General features: G+C 43.6%; 1 protein-coding gene across 1 annotated transcript in view; it reads left to right on the forward strand.

The window, feature by feature from the left end:
• The window catches only part of LOC122531690 (protein amalgam-like), a 238083-nt gene extending 217918 nt beyond the window's left edge, over positions 1-20165 (forward strand). Inside the window, exons 3-6 of the mRNA XM_043659809.1 lie at positions 438-544; positions 18519-18726; positions 19011-19212; positions 20039-20165. Coding sequence (XP_043515744.1) covers positions 438-544; positions 18519-18726; positions 19011-19212; positions 20039-20165 — 644 coding nt within the window. The remainder of the gene's footprint in view (positions 1-437; positions 545-18518; positions 18727-19010; positions 19213-20038) is intronic.
• The last annotated feature ends 272 nt before the right edge of the window (positions 20166-20437 follow it).

Here is a 20437-nt window from a genome sequence, read left to right on the forward strand (position 1 = left end):
CGAAATAAAACAGTAGGCGTATGCATTAAATTTTATTACATAAGATAAATGATGTACTAACGAACGAGATAATTCAAATTTAAAGGTTATTTCGTTACAGCATTCGATTAGAGACTCTCTAGATATGTACGTAATACACTAACGATAGTAATGTCTACGATATCAAAAATATTCAAAGAAAAGGCATGAATGTATTTCAAATGGATCAATATTATGTATATCAATATTATTAATGTATCAATATAAACGGATAGTGTAATTGCTAATAACCGTGTTATTTTTAAAACCAAAGTGGATTCACCCGACGATCGTAATCGAACCAATCTACCAATGTCTAAAATTATCTCTCTGAGATCGAAATTGATAGGGGGAAGGGGTAGGGGCAAGAAAAAAAAGGAGAGTGAATTGACAGTTAATAGAATTTTCTATCTTTGCAGCCTTGTCCGATCAACCGATGTTTGCTGAGCCAATACCGAACGTCACGGTGCCACTGGGGAGAGACGTCAGCTTACCCTGCGTCGTCGAAAACCTCGGTAATTACAAGGTAATTAAATCGAAGAGTCTATGCCATGTCGTTCCGCACGGTTTTCGAGTTTCGAGCTCACAATCAGATAATACACGCCTCTGCACAAGTAGTACAACTCGAAGGCCGATCGTTCTCGAAACTTTCTCTACAATCGAAAGAGAATTCGAATCGAACGTTCGAGTGAAATTTGAACAATTCTCTTCCCTCTCCTCACCGCCCAAACCTCTACCACTGCTCCTGCTCCGAAATTATCGTTTCAAGCGCGACGTAAATTTTCTTCGATAGTCCCCTCGTCGTCAAAAGTTTAACCTTGATTACGTATCGTGGATCACTTTTCAGTAGAAACTAAAGAGATGAAACACCAAGGTCGGGAAAAAAAAAATTCGAAACGTGATAAAAATCGTGATATATATCAGCTTTTAGGCCGTGCCAGATCATGGGTTAACCTAGTTCGCGAGGAACAACGTGGAACAAGGTTAAAAAAATTTCCCGAGGTTGTTGGCGCGCGCCAGGGGGCGAGTAGCCTCGACGTATGCTTGAAAATAACGCGCACGCAGCCCACACGATCGAAATTTTCCACAAAATGAAAGCTATCTCGCGGGAAAGTTTGCGGGCGGACCCGGTTTGCAAGGCACCGTTTACGTAAGCGTCACGTCCGTGGCTCCATTATTACGCAATGTCGTTGGTAAATAATAAATGCGGCCGCAGACGTTGTAATGCCGAGGCGTCCTAAAATATTTACGCTATCTGCTGCCGATGTATCGATTCCCCTTCTGCGGCCCGTCCACGAATATTTCATATTTCGCGAGAAGGCGAGATATCCGCTGGAACGTTTTGTCGTGTGGCGGGCGTGCACGCTCGAAATCCTTTTATTGGAGGCGATTTTAATGGAACGACGCGCACGAAGGATCTCGCCCAACTGCGAGCCTGTGTATGTGTATACAGGAGAGCCGTTTTCAAAACCGAATAAACACGTGTCACCGCGCCGAGTGTGCCGGGTTTTCAAACGATGCTCTTCTCGACGGACGACTTTCGATTCCTGGCTCCTGCCCCGTGAAATTTTATTAACGCTTCCACTTTCGACCGCGATTACGAGAGATCAAAATGAATTCGTGATTCAGCGAAGATGGTAGACAACCCCTTAAAACTTCTACCGTGCGATTTTTTTGTCGCCAATTTACTGAATTTTGAACATCAGACAAAAATGTTACAATTTTCGTCATACGAGCTTAATGTTCAAAGTTCAATAAAGTGGTGAAAAAAAAATCATGCGTCAGAAATCGTTGTAAAGAAGAGGCTTCAATCTTCAATTTCATCGTAGATTCAGTCACGAAAAAAAATTGTTCAATATTCTTACATAGTATGGCAACTCAGCGTTTTTGAGAAGAAAGTGTCTTCACTCATCCAACCGCTGCGTCATGTGAAAGCAGTTTAGAATAAAATGAACGAAGCTCTTCGAAAGTAGAGGCTTCAAATTGTAAAATGAATCCAAGTTTGTTGTTGTACGATTTTTTTTTTTTTTTACAAAATTACAACAGTTTGAGTATTTAAGTGTTCGAATGTTAATCGAGAGTCAATGTAAATACATAATGTTATAGATTGCAAAGATGTAATTTGAGTATAACACTATCGAATTTGTCACATGCTCGTGAAAGTATCGTGTGTGTTCTAGAATTTCGTTAACAGCAATATAATAATATTAGTAAAATTTAAAATAAATCCGAGAAATATACGTACACATTTTTGAAAAACGCTTGAGAGATAAAGTGATACATATACATAAGTTTACATTCGTACAAATTTTTGTAGTTTCGTTGTTAGTCGTGAATTGACTTGAATTTGAACCCAGGTGAATCAATTTTCCAATTCTCTTAACTCTTAAAAATAACACGTCGCTCTCCAAAATTTTACAAGGTACGCTATTTCTCCATTATTACCGCTGATAATTTCGTTCTAATTTCCAGACGAAAGTGATTCGATTATTTAAAGACGACCCACATTAGAAAACCAATATCAATAAGGACAAAAGTAGAAACACTCGCGTTGGCTGGCGATCGCGGGAAAGGAGGATCGAGAACAAAGAGAAAGTGGAACGAAAACGATTGCCGCGCGTGTGAAAATCCGCGTGGAAAGAAACCGAGCGACGTAGTAATGAAGGAGATTGAAAAGAAAAAAGAAAAAACGTGCGAGAGAGGGAGAGGGAAAAGCGCGGGATTACGAGGAACGTTTGCATCGGCGTACGCGATCGCGCGATCGGTATAATATCCTGTAGGGCGAAAAGCGTGTTCCACATTATTCTACCATCGACCAGTTTCGCGGCCGTAAATCACGAAACGAGGAGAAAGAGAGCAAAAGGTCCAGCCTTTTGTTGAACAGAGAGACAGCGTGCAAAAGGGGAACGTAACGTTGCGTGGGTGGCTGGCTCACTCACACCTCTCTCGTTCTCTCGTTGCCTCTGTCGATTCTCCTCGGCGTTCAATTACCTCCGCTGCATCGAAGGATCTCCCGGCGTTATTAGCATTATCGCGATTCCGACGAACGCTTCCTCCGTCGTTGGCTGGCGTGTCGGTAATTTCCGTCGGTTCTTTTCCACCGCAATCTCCACGGGTCCACGGGCGGATTCTTCGGGCGTTATCTCGGAGCGAGGCGATACCAGCATCGAACCACATTTGTACACCGATACAACGGGGGATGCACCTTCCTGTTTACCGCAACACGCGATTCTCCAACGATTTTCGCGTTGAACGGCCACGTAGTTTTTCTTTAGCAGTCGATTGCCGTTATAACGTGATTTTACACTTTGTAAATTCTTCGGAAGAAGTTGTTGTTGGTCTCTGGTAAAAAAAAAAAAAAAAAGTTGAGAACTGTCGGGAAGATCCATGGACCATATCTTCGAATATCCGTGGAACGGAATTATTACTCGTAACTTGAAGAAATATTTCTGTTCAGACTCATGGTCCGGGCTCGATTGATGATCAATAACGAGGCTATATGTTTATATAATTTTTATTGCAGTGAAACTGCACAGAGTCTTGTCTGGCTCGCGTTTATGATAAGTCAGACTTTGATGTGAAGACTATCATGATTCACTACGGAAAAACTATTCTTTGCTAACGACGGAGACCATTCTCGTTTAACAACTATAAAAACTATGCCCACTAGTTCGTTCTGGCGATGTTGACGTTTCTCGAATACTTCGTTATCGGAAAACAAGCTCGCGATTCTCTTGACATACGCGGATGGACAACAATATGTGTTGTCTTGATTTTGGAGATCTTGACCTAGTAAAACAGGGCGTTTTTGTATTTAAATTGCCTAAATCATGACTCAGAGCTCGGGAGTGTTTGATACATTCTTACGCTAACAATTTCAATATTTCGATATTTTTGTACGTTATCGAAGGCCGTAAACACTCCCTGCATATTTCACGACACGACTACGTTCTGCAAACATTTGCAAAGCGATTAACAAATAAAGCAGCCACGACGAAAGTTCGTGAAATTAAGAGACAACGGTATCAACGGTAGCAATGGACCACAATACGCGGCGTTATCGGACCTCAAATTATTTAGAATCCCCCGTGAAACATACGTACATAATGAGAAAATCCGTCTGGCCAGCTGGCTCGAATTGAATGTAAATAAAAATCGCAGTCGATCCCTTTTATACATGGCTCGACCCGCGCGAAATATTTACCAGCACTCTGGAACGTCGCGCCGCCCGAGCCTCTGTTTCATTCAAAATTTAATCCGAACCAACGCCGGTCACCGAACCGGATCCTCCCCCTTTCTCTCTCTCTCTCTCTCTCTCTCTCTCTCTCTCTCTCTCTCTTTCTCTCTCCCTCCCTCCCTCCTTTGCACAGTCTTCGTTCCACGTATATTTCTTCCTGAAATTTTCCAATCTTAACGTCTCTCCTGCATACATCGTGAAGCATCGACTGTAACCTAACCTCGAACCTATCTATACACGTAACGCAAGAAAATATCGTTCCTCCCCACGGTAATCTTTCCTCCGCGGGCGGAATATCAAGAGGGCGCGGTTCTCCGACAAAGGTCCCGCGATTTATTCGGCAGTTTCTCAGCCTACGATGGCTCGTTCCATTCGATCCGTCTCGTGGATGGTCGCTGGATGGCCCCGCCGATATGTTTGTTCGCGTGTATGGTTGTTCGACGATCGGGCCGCGGGCTGCCCTCGTAGCTACGAGCCCCATCGAGCACCTCCAACAAAACGACTGATGCGTTTCCAATAGCGGCCGCGGTGGCGATTGCACAAAGATGGCACTTCCTGTATCTATACGCGTCTCCCAACGTGTCCTCTCGTCGGAGATTTCGTCGACTGGACGAAGTACACTGTCTGTTTCTCTACAAATAATTTCCAAGTGTCACACGCCTGTCAGACGATGCAAATTTGACGCGCTTTGTTAAGGAGTGAAATTAACACCGATGGGACGAAATTTTTTTAGCAACTCTATAAATTCAATGATCTTCGTTCTATAGAACAGAGGCGGTAAATTTCTTCACTGCTCGCTCTGAATCTGCCGGTTTCTCTCTTCATCGGTGAAAATTAGTTGTTTTCCATTAACTGGAAACACACGCGCTACAGCAGACCATTTACAAATTTTTATTACTTTCTTAACTTTGGCAGCTAAAAAGCTAAAGAAAACAATTTATACATATCTAACGCCGCGACACTCTGAACGCAGTGGAGGGGATAGCGCTAGCGGTTGGAAGTGGGGGGCAAGGGCCGCCAGTTAGCCACTTCTATTCTATCGATTAACAATTTCTTAATAATTCTATGTTCTAAGCGACTTCGACTTCGAAATGTGGCATAGTGTAACAAAATTCCCGACCTGACGAGGCAACGACGATTCCAAGAACGAGAAGCTTCTCTCGTAAAACGCCAGGGGAACGTGAGGAAGACAGATAACGGAACACGACGAAGGAAATCGTGAAACGACGCGTAGCCTCGGCCACGATCCCGTTATCACAAAGAATTTCACGCTACGAATTACGTGGCTGCGAGATGATTGAGCACCGCTGCGAGAGTAAATGGGAGCGGCACGTGTTCCGGGCCGGTTGAAACTTCCGTCGCGTCTGCATGTCTTCCACGCACGTGCACGTGACTGCACGCGGGAACCCTCTCGGTGAAGACGTTCCCGGTCGGTTGAAGGCGCTTATTAGTCCGAGCCAATTACTCCGCGAGTTCCTGAACGACAACGTGCCCTGCCCGAGGAAAATTGCCACTCTAGCGCGCTCCTCTCGTTCCTCTTTCAGCCCGGTTTCCGAAGGGACCTGCGTCGAGTCCCTCCTTTGTTCCGTGCCCTCCGCGGGCACCTTTCAAGGAAGCCGGCGTAATCGATGGAAATTTGATTTTCCACCGGCTGAGGGACAATTTGCGGCGAAGGGGAAGGTTCGCCGCGGAATTTGAAGAATGTCGCTCGCAAGGGACGTGTACGAAATTAATTGCGCGCCGTGATTGATCCGACACAAATAGAGGGAACGTCTCTTACAGAAGTGCGTTTAACAGCTATTGTGACGTAAGGTGTAATACGAAGAGAGAGGAACAACAATAAGGAAGTAAAGGAAAGTAGAAAAATCTAAAGAAAGGAGGACGAGGAGAATAATTTCGCTTAAAAATGTGTCAAAAAAAAAAAAAAAAAAAAAAAAAAAAAAAAAAAAAAAAAAAAAAAAAAGAAAAAAGAAAGAAATGAGTTCAAATACACCACAATATTTTTTGGACAACGAGCTTCGTAGAGTAAAGTACAAACAACTTACATACAGCGAAAGATTTCAAGGTGGCGAAACGCGTTGATTCGAGCAGAAATTCAAGTTGATTTGCATTTGCAGAAGATCTTTGAAAAAACAGATATTACAAAATCTGAAAGTGACTGAATTTGTTAGTCTCGACAGAAACAGCATCGACGAATCAAATTGAAACTGAGAAATGAAACATAGGGCTAAGGCGAAGGGTTCAAAAAAATGGTCGACGATGAATAGTTAATAGGCATGATAACGGTATAATTCGTTACACGTGAATCTCGAGCAACTCGGGAAGATGGTGGACGAATTCCTACGGCGGGAAACACGGCGGAGGCAACGAGCGATTCCCTCGCGAAAGCCGAGGGAAGAATTTTAATAATTCGGCTGATCCACTTTTATGAAAGACGAGCCGAGCGTTACAATGCCGCGACAATAAACCGTAAGCTCGTCCACCGTTTACAGCTTCGTCCATTATACCGGTGAAACATAAAGATGTTTGCAGCCCGCGCTACGCTCCGCGAATAAAGATCGAGCCCCCCCCCCCCCTTTCAGTCGATTCAACTTGCCGCGATGGGAGCCGATAACTTTGCGGGAGAGGAACGTTTTCATCCGCGTCCTCCTCTTTGTCGTGAAACTGTAAATGGACGTGCATCACGAGAGTCGATAGCTCGTTAAGTGTCACGGAACGCACGGTCGTTTCTATACACTTTGCCAGATGTTGAGATCATTTTCGGTATATTTCTTTCTGGGAAATCATGCACCGTGCTGCAAACGTTTTCCCAAGTGTAAAATTGCGCAGGGTACGCGTAACATTAAAAAAAAGTCGAGATCGCAATGCCTTGCCGGGCGTTTAAAGCAACTTTTCTTTTTTTTTACCGAGCGTTCAAGTTACACGTTATTCCCGAAAAATATGAATTTGCATCAAAACCGGCGGTCTGGTTGTTATTACGGTTGGTAAATTCGCATTTTGCCTGGAATTTAAACAGAAATTTTTTACACCTTTTAAAAAAAACCTAGCTAATTTCGGCTATATCTGTACACGCTGTTTTATATCGCGCGAATTTAAAGAGTGTTGCCGACTCTCTAAACTCGCGCGCGGACCGAAATTTTTCCCCCCAGACAGAATGCATACAACATTCGCGGTGGGAAATAATTTCACAGTGTCGTAAGGCATCAAAATTGATTTATCGGTGTCGCGTAGGGGGAAATTTGTCCACGGCGTTGTAAGGTTGCTGATCGATGCTGGAAGCAAACAAATGGAAATGTTATCTGGAAAATTTACTGGGCTGAACGTAACGCGAAACGTTTCACCCCGGTACATTTTAACGATTTATCCCGTTGCCGTTCGGGGATATTCGCTTACGGCACGATTCGAGATTAACGTTTCATTAAAGCTCATTGCTCACGGTGTACGCCAGGCATTATTTTGCGTGATGGAGTATTTCGCGAGTTCTCGACTGGCAAGTTTTCTCCGTTTGTTGCTAGATCGGCGTTCAGTTAGTTTCGTTACACGTCGATCGGCGATCTATCCGCGTATCGACGCGATTCAGAAACGTGTAATCTGTCCTTTAATCGGCTCCGACAGAATCAATCCGAAAAATCGGTATCGAATCGCGATATCTTTCCTGCCCTCGAGAACCACCCGTCAGGAACGTAGTATTAACGATTATCGATCGTTCCCGCCGTCCCACCTATGGCTTTCCGATCCAAACGCAAAAAGAGAACCCACTCTCCCGCGGTTTCATCAATTTTTTACCCGCGTTTCTTCGCCAAGGCCGGCGGACGCGAGCGTTCGAGTCTCCACGGACGACGCTGGATCTCCGCCGTGGGAAACGTTATTTTCGTGAACGAAGCGAGGAACAATCGGGCCTGGTTGGTCGAAAGGGAACGAGAAGGGAAGGAGTGTGTCGCTTGTTGATCTCGAACGTTCTCGTTAGATTCGACAGGGTCCCCTGATTACGAATACGATTCCCAGGCGACGAATCGCGTTCCCGAGGCTCTTTGATCGGAACGCCAAAGAAAAAAAAAAAAAAAAAATTCCGTTTAACGTGTCTGCTTTGGAGCAAAGAACCAGCCTCGCTCTGCTTTCCCTCCCGTTTCGGCGAAGGAAACCGTACGACTTTGTCAATTTTCCTGGATTTAATTATGTCGTGCGAAGCCGGGGAATTGCGGTGAAACTCTTTTGTTCAAAATGAATTCCTACGGTCCGCTCTTTCTCTCTCTCTCGCTCTCTCTCTCGGAGAGAATACTCGTAGATACGCGTGGCTCGTTACGCGGCCGGCTCTTGAGGCACGATAGACGGGCAAATTGGAAAAAATTACTCGCGTTATATGTACGGTTTCGCGGGTCGGATTGCGGACCAACTGGAAATTTTGCCTCGCTGAAATTACAATATCAGACTGAAACGCGAGCACGCGAGTGGATAAAATACCCGGCGGTTCTTCTTCTTCACGGTTCGGTATCGATCGTCGATCGCGTTTTCATTTCCTTGGCCCGTGGTAAAACTGAAATTCTCCACGAATGATAGAAGCAATTACTCACTATTGGTTTGCTTCTTCTCGTCAGCTGGCTGCCGTTACCGTGAACGTTCTCCGCGAACGTAGAATCTCGTTCAATTACACGAAAGAAAGCTGGAGGGGACGCATTCGTAATTTGTTCCTCGAACGGTCGCCTTCAAAGGGTAGAACGTAACCGCGAAACGATCATCTAATGAAACCAGACTGCTACACGTAGCAGAGACACATTAATGAATACACTGCGGTTGTTTACTCATTTACGCGTGTAAATGTATAAACGGAGTATACGAAAGATGGTAGAAAGATAAACAAACATCCAGTGTTTATCGTAATGTTAAAGTAAAGCACCGGCAATTTTTAAAGAGCAAAAGAAACTGCGTTTAACATGCATTTCCTTTGTCCACGCTCGTTGCAAAAATGCACTCTCACGGACATCCGCGGTCCACCAAGGGCGTTGGTATAATTCGCGTTGGTATAATTCGCCCCTCCGCGTGACATAAACAAGTGCTGCCTTTATTTTGCACGTGCACAAACACTCCCAAGTGCCCGGAGATTTATTAACCCCTTTAAGCTCGATATTGCGTACGCGCGACACTGTGCTTTAATAGGTTGCTGATTAATTCAACGATAAACACGCTTGTTTTCGCGGCGAAGTTGCCTCGAATTTTGCGATCACTCCTACAGAGATTAGAAGTCTACATCTATTTGGAAAAAAAACAAGGATTCTGAAAGATGATAATTCAGTGTCACGCTTAATCCGTACTTACGCTCCTTATCAATGTGTTAACGCATCATCGAGATGTTATAACGCAAACGATCGAGTTGAAGAGGAGTTGAAACTCGTGTCCATTACTGACAGAACGAAAAGGGGTAGAAGGGATGAAGAGAGGAAGTTGAAGCGTAATCGGCTAATTAGAAAATGAATTTAATAATTAATTTGCTAACTGAATTACAGCGGTACAAGCGTGCGTCGAGCGTTGGCGCCGCGAGATCTCTCTCGCGAAATTATTTTTAATCACCGCGCCGATAAATCGCCGGGTTAACTCGTGCCCGAGATCCCGAAAGGGATTGCTGGATCGCGGTCACGCACCATTCTGAAAATTTATTCTCCGCGAAGAAAAACACGGAACAAATGGGACAGCGATAACATTCGTCGATTAACGCGAATCTTTCGCGCCAGAGAGTCATTCATTTCTCGTGCCGATAGCGCGAGTCTTCTTTGTTCCACTTTGAACGCGTGAAGTTTGCCGAAATCGGTCTCTGTCTGTCTGTCTGATAAAATCTCTCGTCCTCGAGAGGATCCTATCGAACTTTTGCTGATAATTGAAACGAAATCAAATGCGAGTGCTGAGTGTGATCTTTCGAACGAATTCACGTTTTTACAGCTGATCGAAAGTACGAACGAGAGACCTTGCGAATGTCTTTGAAATTTCTGAAACTATGCGCATACAGAGAATTTTATCTTGAATTTCTCGCTGAAAGTTTCCAAACACTTTGTTTTAAATTTTTTATCACTGTATCACACTCTTAAAGGAATAGGTAACTTGTATAAATGGATAAATTCTTACTAATATTAAAAATATTTTGGATTGGCCGAAAAGTAATTGCGTTTTTTTCTAATAAATGGATATATACGTATATTTCAAACTGTAATTCACTTCGTTTTAAATTGCAGATTCATTGTCTGATACCTGATTGTTTAAAAAATTTTGTTGCAGAAAAGCAAAATGCACGATTTCGTTAAACATTTTGTTTGCTTAGCGTTGATTTCAAAATGGAAAGTCAGAAAGGAACATTTTTGTCATATTTCGCAGTCTACTGCTTTCTATTGAATCAAAAGGAAAAAAAATTTGTTTGCTATGCAAGCTTGTGAAAAATTATCCGATATACATGATGAAGAAGCCTTCAAACTACGACGAGTGTTAAATTTCACTAAATTTCACGAGGATGTCAAATCGTTCCTGTTTGAGAAGAACGTTTTTCGAACGCGAAATCGTGAAGTTGCCCGAAAGGTAATCAAACAAAATGGCCGAATTTTTGAAACGTGCACGCACAAAAAAAGCGTAGTTACTTTCTGACCAATCTGACATTATTACTCTCTCGGTTGTAATACATACTTCCTAAACTTTTTTGAGACAATGAGGACATTCCTCGAATGTACGAAAACTTCATCCATCCAAAGTTCCTGTCTCTCCCCCAATGGTGATCTCGACACCAATCAACTTTCCCCACCCGGTCTTCGTCTCCGAAGCTTTCCTTTACCCATGTCAACGAATCGATTCGCACATTTTAAAAGAAACGTCGAACGACAGGCGGCAAAGGGAATGAGTAAGTTGTTTCCGTCTGTCCCGCTAGACGAGGGATCGTTCCTCCGGTGAATACCAACTGTCAGCGGACGAATGTTTCATTCGTGCGGCAAGGGGAATGGAAAAAGGGAAAGGGAAAAAGGGAAAGAAGAAAAGGAAAAAGAAGGAGAACGGAATAAAGAACGGAGAATGCCGCAGCAACGTTAAAGCTAAACACCATGGAGAAGTATAAAAGCGACCTTGTGGGAAATCAAGTTCGGCCTAATGACTACGCCCGGCAAACGTCGGGAATATTTTCGCAAAGTTGATTAAAACGAGCAGCCCTTCCTCCTCGGAACGCTAAACGCCACGCCGTTGTTGGAATTGCGCGTTCGTTCGACCTTCTCTTCCTCTGCCTTCCCCTCGGGCTCAAACTCCCCCTCCCCTCGTGTTTCCCGGCATTCTCTCTTGTTATGCTCTCCAGCCACTCGGTTACTTTTTCTCCCCTCTCGTTCCACACGGTGGTTAATTAAATTCTAGATCGGCTGGTCGATTGTTTTAAGAAACTCCGTGTAAACTCCAACGACTATTCTATACTTCTCTCCCCCTGTTTCGTATCTGCCTCTTTTCTTTCTGTTTTTTTTTTTCTTTTTTTTTTCTTCTTCTTGCGCCATGACTTAATTCAAGAAGGATACTTAAAGAAGGAACATTCTTGCAAGAAACCGATCGTTCATTTCTTCCTTCGAAAGAGATTCGCGAAGAGTCAAAGTACAGTTTCCGGCACGGAAAGTATTGGCAAAGTTTTACTTTGCCACGAGACACTCTCTTTTTGTCAAGCTTTGCACGCTTCGCACTTGGCGGCCACCAAATTTTTATCGTTGAAATTATGAAAGTGCAATTAGATGACGTGGAATGTGTAGATGCCAGTATTTTTCTTGATCTCTGTGCTGTCGTCGGCGTCTAACGTGAAAAGAATTCGCGGAGAGTTTAGAAGCACGACGAAAGATGTTCTTAATGATCCATCGAAGCGTTCTTCCTAACGTTTCTTCCCATTCGCGATTTACATTTAAATTAGCGTTTCCCAAATCAACCTCAATTCGTTTCTGATCAACTTCACCCTGGCTCTCCTTTCTTCTCGCGTGTCCACCCTTCTCGTTTCTTTTTAACCCTAAGTACACTTTTAAATTTCACTGTGCAGCAGTGGTTAGTGTAACGACTCTCGAACGAGAGTAAACGAGTCTCGTTCACGAGCCTGAGAATTTTCCAAAGTGAGATTGTTGTAGAGAGAAAAAAATTTCGAACCGAGATGGAAAGAACTAGCCCTCTCCTCGTCAGAATTCCCTTCGTCTCGACCGACAGAGTCTCGGACGACGGCGTTTTAAAATTCTCTTTACACCCCCCGTTTCGGCGAGTTCGAATCAAATTCCAAAGAGTTCCACTGGAAGAGTCGCGCTGGATAACGACGTCTCCTCTCCGAAAAAGGGACAGAGGGGAAACGTGGTTAAATTCTGTAAAAGCATCCTAAATCTGACGAACTGGGACCAGCTATCTCTCTCTCTCTCTCTCTCTCTCGAAGAGAAAGTAAATATGTAGGCTATCGACCAACTCGTAGAAACGAACTAACTGGCACGGTTGACACTTACGACACCGAGATCACGTTTCTGTCCGGTGGAAACGTTTCTTGCGGCCGGCGGAGACTCATGGTGAATGTCAACGGCGTGTCAGTATTGTAGATGATCCGCGAGGCACGTATTTTAAGCGAGACAAGCGTAAATTCTGCAGAGAGTTTGCGGCATTAAGACGGCACGTGACTCGTTCCAGGTTGTTGCCGGCGACGACTATACCGTTGCCGAATAATTGCTGTCATTCGAGAACGAACCGTGACGAGACGAATTGACCCCGTGCTTCTCGTGAATTTGGAAACGATCGTTGCCGATCAATGTAGGGCGTTCGCCTTACCCGAACCAACAAACGTTGACAAAATGATCGCGATTCGAACACGTTGAAAATGTAATACACCAAAATCAATGTAGCACAAAAATTCGCAGCCTATTGACGTTAATTGATGATATAATGATATAATAAATAATATAATATTTATCATTAATAATATAATAATAAATCTCAATTAAGTCCAAGTACCAATCTGTTAATTAGTCAGGTCCGCGGTATTTCGAAAATTTGATTTCACATAGGACTCGTTGTTTCGTCGAAAAAAGTCCAATGACTTATTTACAATCCAGATTATTCCCAGATTTTAAATTGGAATTAACAATAATTTTGCTTCGACGAACAAACGAAATTCAGTGGTTACGGAATTGTGCTCTTGCGTCTACGATTGCAAGAGTTTAATACGATAAAGGCAAGAGTATAACTCGGTAAAACCAACTTGGGGAAATGCTTTCGTTCTAAAAACGAAATACACGCGGTCGCGCGTCTTTAATCGCGTTAATTACGTTCAAGTTTGCGGTCGGCCAAGAGTGTTAAGCAGCCGAGAAATTAGATCGAGTTTGACGAACGGCTCTCGACACGTGTTTTTGAAAAAATATTTCTCGCTAAATTGAAAAGAATTATTTCCCCTCTGTTTTTGCAGCGTGTTTCCCTTCCTCCTTCTCTCTCTCTCTCTCTCTCTCTCTCTCTCTCTCTCTCTCTCTCTTTCTCTTTCGCTTTAACGAGTTGCGTTTATTCCTTTTCCCGTCACCTTTTATCGGTTTCATACCGGTGCCGGTCATTTCGGAGTACAAAAAAAAAAAAAAGAAAAAACTCGATTTGGTTGACAGCCGCCGGCACAGGAGCCCAAAAGTGATCGGGCCAGCCCAATGGACGCGTCGATCTATATTGCACTGAATCAGCCGCGTGACTGTCGATAGATAGGAACTCGCGCCAACAGTCTGCACCGTTGATTTCTGTTCAAGAGCGGAGTGTCGGAGCCTGCTCGCGGGATAGCCGCCGCTGGAAACACCCGGCCACAAAAGAAAGGAGTCTCTGGAAATTATTTTCGATTCAAAAAAAAAAAAAAAAAAAAAAAAAAGTAAACGCGGACTGGAAACAATCTGAATCAATCTGATCAATTTAACCCCTCGCGGCTACGGCAGTTACTTTGATAAGTACCGCACGTAGCATACGACAGATATTCAATCGATAGCGACTTACACTGAGAACGGCGAAATTTTTCGTCAGCGTATATTTCTCAGACGGTATATAGAAATAATTAAAACACTAAAGTGCACTGCATATCAAAGCGATATTATTTATTCGTATTCTCTAGTCTATTGTATTCTGTATTGAACTGTTGGCGCACATAATTTAACAGTAACTTTAAGCTTTATTTTAATAATTAATCCAAGTAAAGTGGTACAATTCGAATGGATCAATACATATGTACGTCACATTTCTTGCATTCGTAATACGTCTCGCTTCTTCCACTACACATTTCTTTTTTATTAATTCATTACATTTTACAATTTCATTTTTGATTAATTCATTACCACAGCTTTTCATTTTAAGATTCTCATTAAATGAAATAACTGTAAACTAATCACGTTTATATAATGTATGACTAACGGAAGATACAATTGTTGAATCAGTATTCACTTACGTTTCAGCCAAGTGAGGTTCGCTGCAATTATTGTTTACAGTTATAGGTGAATTTGATTCGAGCAACGTAAAGTAAGCACTTGTAAACGCCAACAGTAGCCAAGAGGTAAACGATGATAACATTTAACAATGATCCATTCTGAATAATCAAATAAACAAATCCACCGTTGGCCAGTTGTCGAGGAAAAGCATCAAATTGATCAAAGCCTGCACAATTTCTATCGAACTGCTCGGTCTGAAAACACCGAGGAATTTCTAAAAGTTCTTGTCGAATTTTACATAATTCGATAAACTTAATATCCAAGGGAGGAAAAAACCAAAAGTTGGTGTTCACCAAGAAGCCACCGCACAAAGGCAAATGGCTAACATAAAGCGGAGGGGTTGAGGGCTAAAAATCGATCAAAGTTTCTTAAACAAGTTGGCCGTGACAAAAACGCGTCGCTATCGAAATAACGCTTTCCCCCTCGCGATATAAAGCGTCAGTTTCCCAGGCATCGTGGCAGCAGTTGAGTCTGACTTTGAACCAGTGCCAGGGATTTCAATCGGGGCCGCAAGCGGCGCGAGCTTTACCTCGAGACCGTTTAAAGGCCAATATAACGCCGGCAGCTACCTTTGCGCATCAGAGAGCCAACTTTTTTCTCTCTTTCTCTCTCTTGATCGAACGCCATTCACCTTTTCACAATCCATCGACCAGTCGAAGTTTCACAACGGTCATCGCTTCGCCCCGTAGCGGCGATAATCCTCTGATAATCTCGTTTCGAATCACTGATATTCCGCGTTGAATGGTACATGGACGACGTTTGGAAAAATTGGGAACAAGACGGATTCGTTAGTAACTGACGCGATACAAACGGAAGAAATTGCGCGTAGAAGTGACAGAAGTGCCTCGAGGCAAGCTCGAGTCTAAGGAATGACGTAACTGAAGGATTAACGGATTACTCAACCACGCTTTAATCTTCCTCGACGCGACGTTCCTCCGGACGTACTTCCGATGCTTTTGACAAATTAAATCGACAAGCCTGGTCACTCCGGCTCGACTTCGGCTCGGCTTTAACTCGGTGATTTAATCATCAAAATCCACCCTTTGTATTTTGGAAATTTTCGAACGAAGCGACGGCTCGCCAGTCGATTTTAAATAACTCTGATTAACCAGAGTCTACTCTAGTTCTTCTCGCTGGCGCGAGCAAAGAGACGATTCCGTTGAAGCATTCTTTCCAGAAACAATTAGCAAAGTTTCGAATCCCGTTCCGCGAGTTTGAATTACCGAGCGATCTGCGTTCCGGCGAGCCGCTTAATCCCCCTTGCTTGTTACGTGACTGCGAGGTCGAGTAGGAAAAAACGAAAGAAAATAATCCGAACAACTTGGTTAACGTCTAACGTTCGAGCAGTTTCCCTTTTTTCAGCGTGAAACTCTGACTCTGTTAGACTCTGTCTCGTTGCTCAAAACTGAGAAGACTACCTTGACCCTTGACATTGAATCGCCCAGTTTTCAAACGTATTTTGCGCGAGCAAATACAGAATGAAACATGAAATCGATCTGTCGAGGAATCAGTGCGAGCAAATTTCCAATGAACCGGAGCCTCGACGAGCCTCCGTCGATTCACGTGGTAAATCGCCGACGAATAAATAGTCGATTGGTCGTTGGAAGCTCTGCCAACCTTCGTCCAAAGATACTAAGAGCAGGAAGCTATATCGAGGAGAAACGTCACGGAAGCGAAGAAGCAAAAACTGAGAGGAGTGGCGCTTCCGCGCGGAACCGAGCTGGTTCTCGAGCGTTGAGCAGCAGCGTTGGCAAGAAAACGGAAAGGAGAAAGGAAAAAGTGGCGCGATAGGAGGGAGCTGGGCCCGAGTGAGAGAGCCGGCAGGGGCGGCCAGTTCAACCCAGAAATCCTCGAAAGTGCATAAGCTTTGTCACGGAATGAGCTTAGTTAGGGGGGACGTTAGCCAAGCCGAGCGTAAAATACGGTCGTAATAATGTTTGTTCGTAGCATTTCTGATGCAGATTCGGTTGCGCAGCGTGTCGTTGCGCCGCACTTCGGCCATCTTCTTCCTCCTTTCTGCTATTTCTCCTTCCTGCACGTCATCCTCCTCCCCCGCATTCTGCTCAGCCACTTGTGGAGCATTCGTTGGCCCGCAGAGCCCATTAACAAGCTGAAATTTAAAAGACAAGCTTCGCCATCAAATTGAATATTGATCATCCTTTTGGAAACTGGTACGTGTTGTAGGTTCGGTGGTTCAAGCAAGAACGTGTAAGAAATACAAAGTTGTACAATTCGACGTTTATTCGAAAACGCTGCAGCTCGTCCTACTCGTTCGATAGCTCGCATAGAAGCCTCTTTTACTTCCGAGCGTCATTTATAATCTTCAGATAACACTCTTATTCCTTCTAGGGATTTCGCAAGTCCTAAATGGCCCGAGGATCCTTTGTGTCTCTTCCTTTGGTTTCCCTTCAATATGAATTTTATTGTACTACCGACTTTCTTTGCAAACATGAATTTTTGAACCGATTGGTTCAAAATAAATGGTTAAAGTTCATTAATTTAGGAATTAAAATTGAGCAGGTCCAAATACGACGATAACAAAAGGATATTAAATTCTCACTATACCTGCACGCTAACCAAAGCTTGGCCTTTTCTGTGATAAATCGCACGAACAACGACAATTGCCTGGCTCTTGGAAAAAAATTACAAAAAATGAGACTTCCTCACCTCCACATATGGATTCGGTTCGAAACGTTTGAATTTTGAAGCGGATCGTGCGGGTGAAGTGTGGCGAATGGAACGATTCCGATAGGGCCGGAGATCGTGATGAGTGGACTGTATAATTTTGTGACGTAATGTAACGTCTGCAACGATGCAACTGTCACTGTCACTGACAGTTACACTGATCTGTAATCGTCACATTGTCACACTGATTGTCTGTACCTCGCGTAGAATAATTCTAACAGTTAGAATTGTAGAAAATGGTCCAAACAGTACGTTTCCTATTTCAGGGTGTATTGCTGTCCGAGTAAAATTTCGAGATAGCCGAAATTGATTTGCGCATTTTTTTCAATTTGACGTTTGATATTTATCCGTAACGATGGGTACATTTGGTTCACTGCTTTCTGAACACTTTGACGTTTCTTTTGTCTAGTTTAGATAGTTTCTCGGGAGATCGTAAATATTACAATACACTATCTTGTTAAAATATGAAAATATTAATTTAAACCTGATTAAATAATTAAAAACTTATATTTATATCGCACAATACTATTGGTATTTTGTCTATAGTATCTAGTTCGTTTCCAATAACTAAATTTGCGAAATCTTTCTTTTGTACGTCTCGTGCGTCATGTTCGATCCCGGAGACTCTTTTCAATTCATTATTATTATTCGATGAATGAAAATTTGACCAGTTTGTGTCCAATTCTTCTGTGATCCCGTCACTTGGCAACTTAGTTAAAGTTCGTCGAAGAAGGACTCAAATTCACTTGTTATTAAAAAATTAGAAACTCTGCTGATTGTAGTGTAACTAATTATTCCCTCACAGACAATACAAACGACATGTCACTGACGTTTTTGTTCGACGACTTTGTATACGGCACCACCATTACCGGACGCCATAGTGTTAATATAGTTGTAAAACGTTGTTTGCCGATCACGTCGATCAAATTTTCACCACTCGCGTTATTTTATATTAGTTTAGTTATTTTTTTTAATATATATATTGTATATAAATATATATACATATAAGGAGAAGATATAAGATTTCAGTTGTTGAAATTTTTTGAGAATCCTCCGCCCCGAGAGCAGGTCCGAGAACGTCGTGAAAACGAGTCTGGTTTAATTCGCAGGTGGCGTGGATTCACGTGGGACGTCAAATGCTCTTGACCATCCACAAGCACGTGGTGGTGAAGATACCGAGGTTCTCGGTTTCCCACGACAACCAGAAGACCTGGCTGCTGCACATCAACAACGTACAACAGGACGACCGGGGCTACTATATGTGCCAGCTGAACACGAACCCGATGATGAGTCAGGTCGGCTTCCTTCAAGTTGTCGGTGAGCATGTTTTAATCTTCTTTCGTCGGCTTAAGACGCCTTTAAGGCCGTTGTTGTATACTATATTGTTGGCCGCCGGAAGGAAACAGCTCTTCTCGGGCGGCTTCAATGAGAATTCATCGTGACGCAGTTCAATCGATAAAACAAACTTACAGTACTTACGGAACTTCGAAAGTTCGAAGAAGAGTTTCTCACCGCGCAATTAATAAACCCGCTGTAAAGTCTTTTTAATTAGACTAACCTGGACCGGGTTTCTCCCGCGTTCCTCTCTGTCTGTTCTCAAGTGCCACCAAACATTTTGGACTCGCTGTCGACCGAGAGCACGGTGGCGGTCCGTGAGAACCAGAACATCACGCTCACGTGCAAAGCGGACGGCTATCCAACGCCGAAGTTGATGTGGAAGAGGGAAGACGGCCAGAGCATAAGCATCAATCGGCACTACAAAGGTGAGCGTGCAATCTCTTCGGTTTTCAGATCAGTAAAATCGTATGTGTCGCCTCGCGCGTCTGTCCCGTGGCACTTCACAGGCGAGTCTCAGCTTCTCTCAGCCGTGCTGGTTGGCCGTTTAATTTTCCCAATTAGCGAAAATCGTTGGCAACGCTGGAAATTTCACGAAATACGCTGTGTTTATTCGAGCGCGGTTCTTCGAATGTTCGCGCCCCGCTGTTCGTCCCAATTAGCGCAAATTAAACGAATTGCGAGCCGTTGCGTTGTACCGTTTATGACATCTTCGATTAAATATCGTCTCGTTTTTCCTTCCTTCCTTCCTTTTTTTTTTCTTCTTTTTTTTTCTTTTTCGACGCTGCGAAGTCGAAAAAACGGGATGGAAAAACTCGCTTGTAACGTGTAAACGTTGTTAACAGCAATTATCGCCGTGATGAAAATTGACGCACTGACTCGCGAAAATTTATTTCCACGAGTCGGTGTTGTAAACGCTTTGAAATTTTATCATCGATGCAACGTGTGAGCACGATAACTGTGACTATGTTGGTAAAATTTGGAAACGTATACTACGAAGACGTGCTCTAGAAAGCACGTTTGAAATTACGACGAGTTTCAAAATTTCCAAACACCAATGAACGGCAGTATTACCGAGCGTAAATTACAAAACTACAACTCCACGAAATGAGTGAGGGAATAAATGACGGTGCTCGTTTCGATCGTCAGAGGCAAAGTTGCTTGCATTTCCACCGGTTGAAAGGAACAGGTCCCGACGACGCGGATTGCGTCGGTCCTCCCCGTGTTCGCGCAATCAGAAGTCCAAACAATCAACTTCCAAGTCGATTCTACTGATAAACGTTAAAACTGGAAGCGGGCAGGCAGATGTTCGATTTCCGGTGATTAAACCCGGCGAGTCGAACGTGACGTTAAAACCTGGCCACGGACGTAGCCAGGACGTAGTGGAGAAAGCCTGCTTCGCCGCGCGCGCGTACGTGTAATCAATTTAAACGAAAGAGAAAGCAGAGGAAAATAATGTCGGCGGACAGTAACGGAAGCGGCGGCAACGTTCCGTTGCTTTTGTTGCTCCGTTCGTCATTGATTTTACACGTCAAACAACGAAGCCCGCGGCGGCATTTCCGGTAATTTCCCTAATGCAATGGAACACGTAAATCCATTCTCGCCGACGTATTATTAGTATTGCGGTAATTACTCGTTTGCATGGCCACGTCGTTCCCTCCCTCGTTACGTGACTGTCGAATAAAACAAAGAT

Source organism: Frieseomelitta varia, unplaced genomic scaffold (genome assembly GCF_011392965.1).
Source record: "Frieseomelitta varia isolate USP_RPSP 00005682 unplaced genomic scaffold, Fvar_1.2 scaffold_411, whole genome shotgun sequence".
NCBI classification, from domain to species: Eukaryota; Metazoa; Arthropoda; class Insecta; order Hymenoptera; family Apidae; genus Frieseomelitta; species Frieseomelitta varia.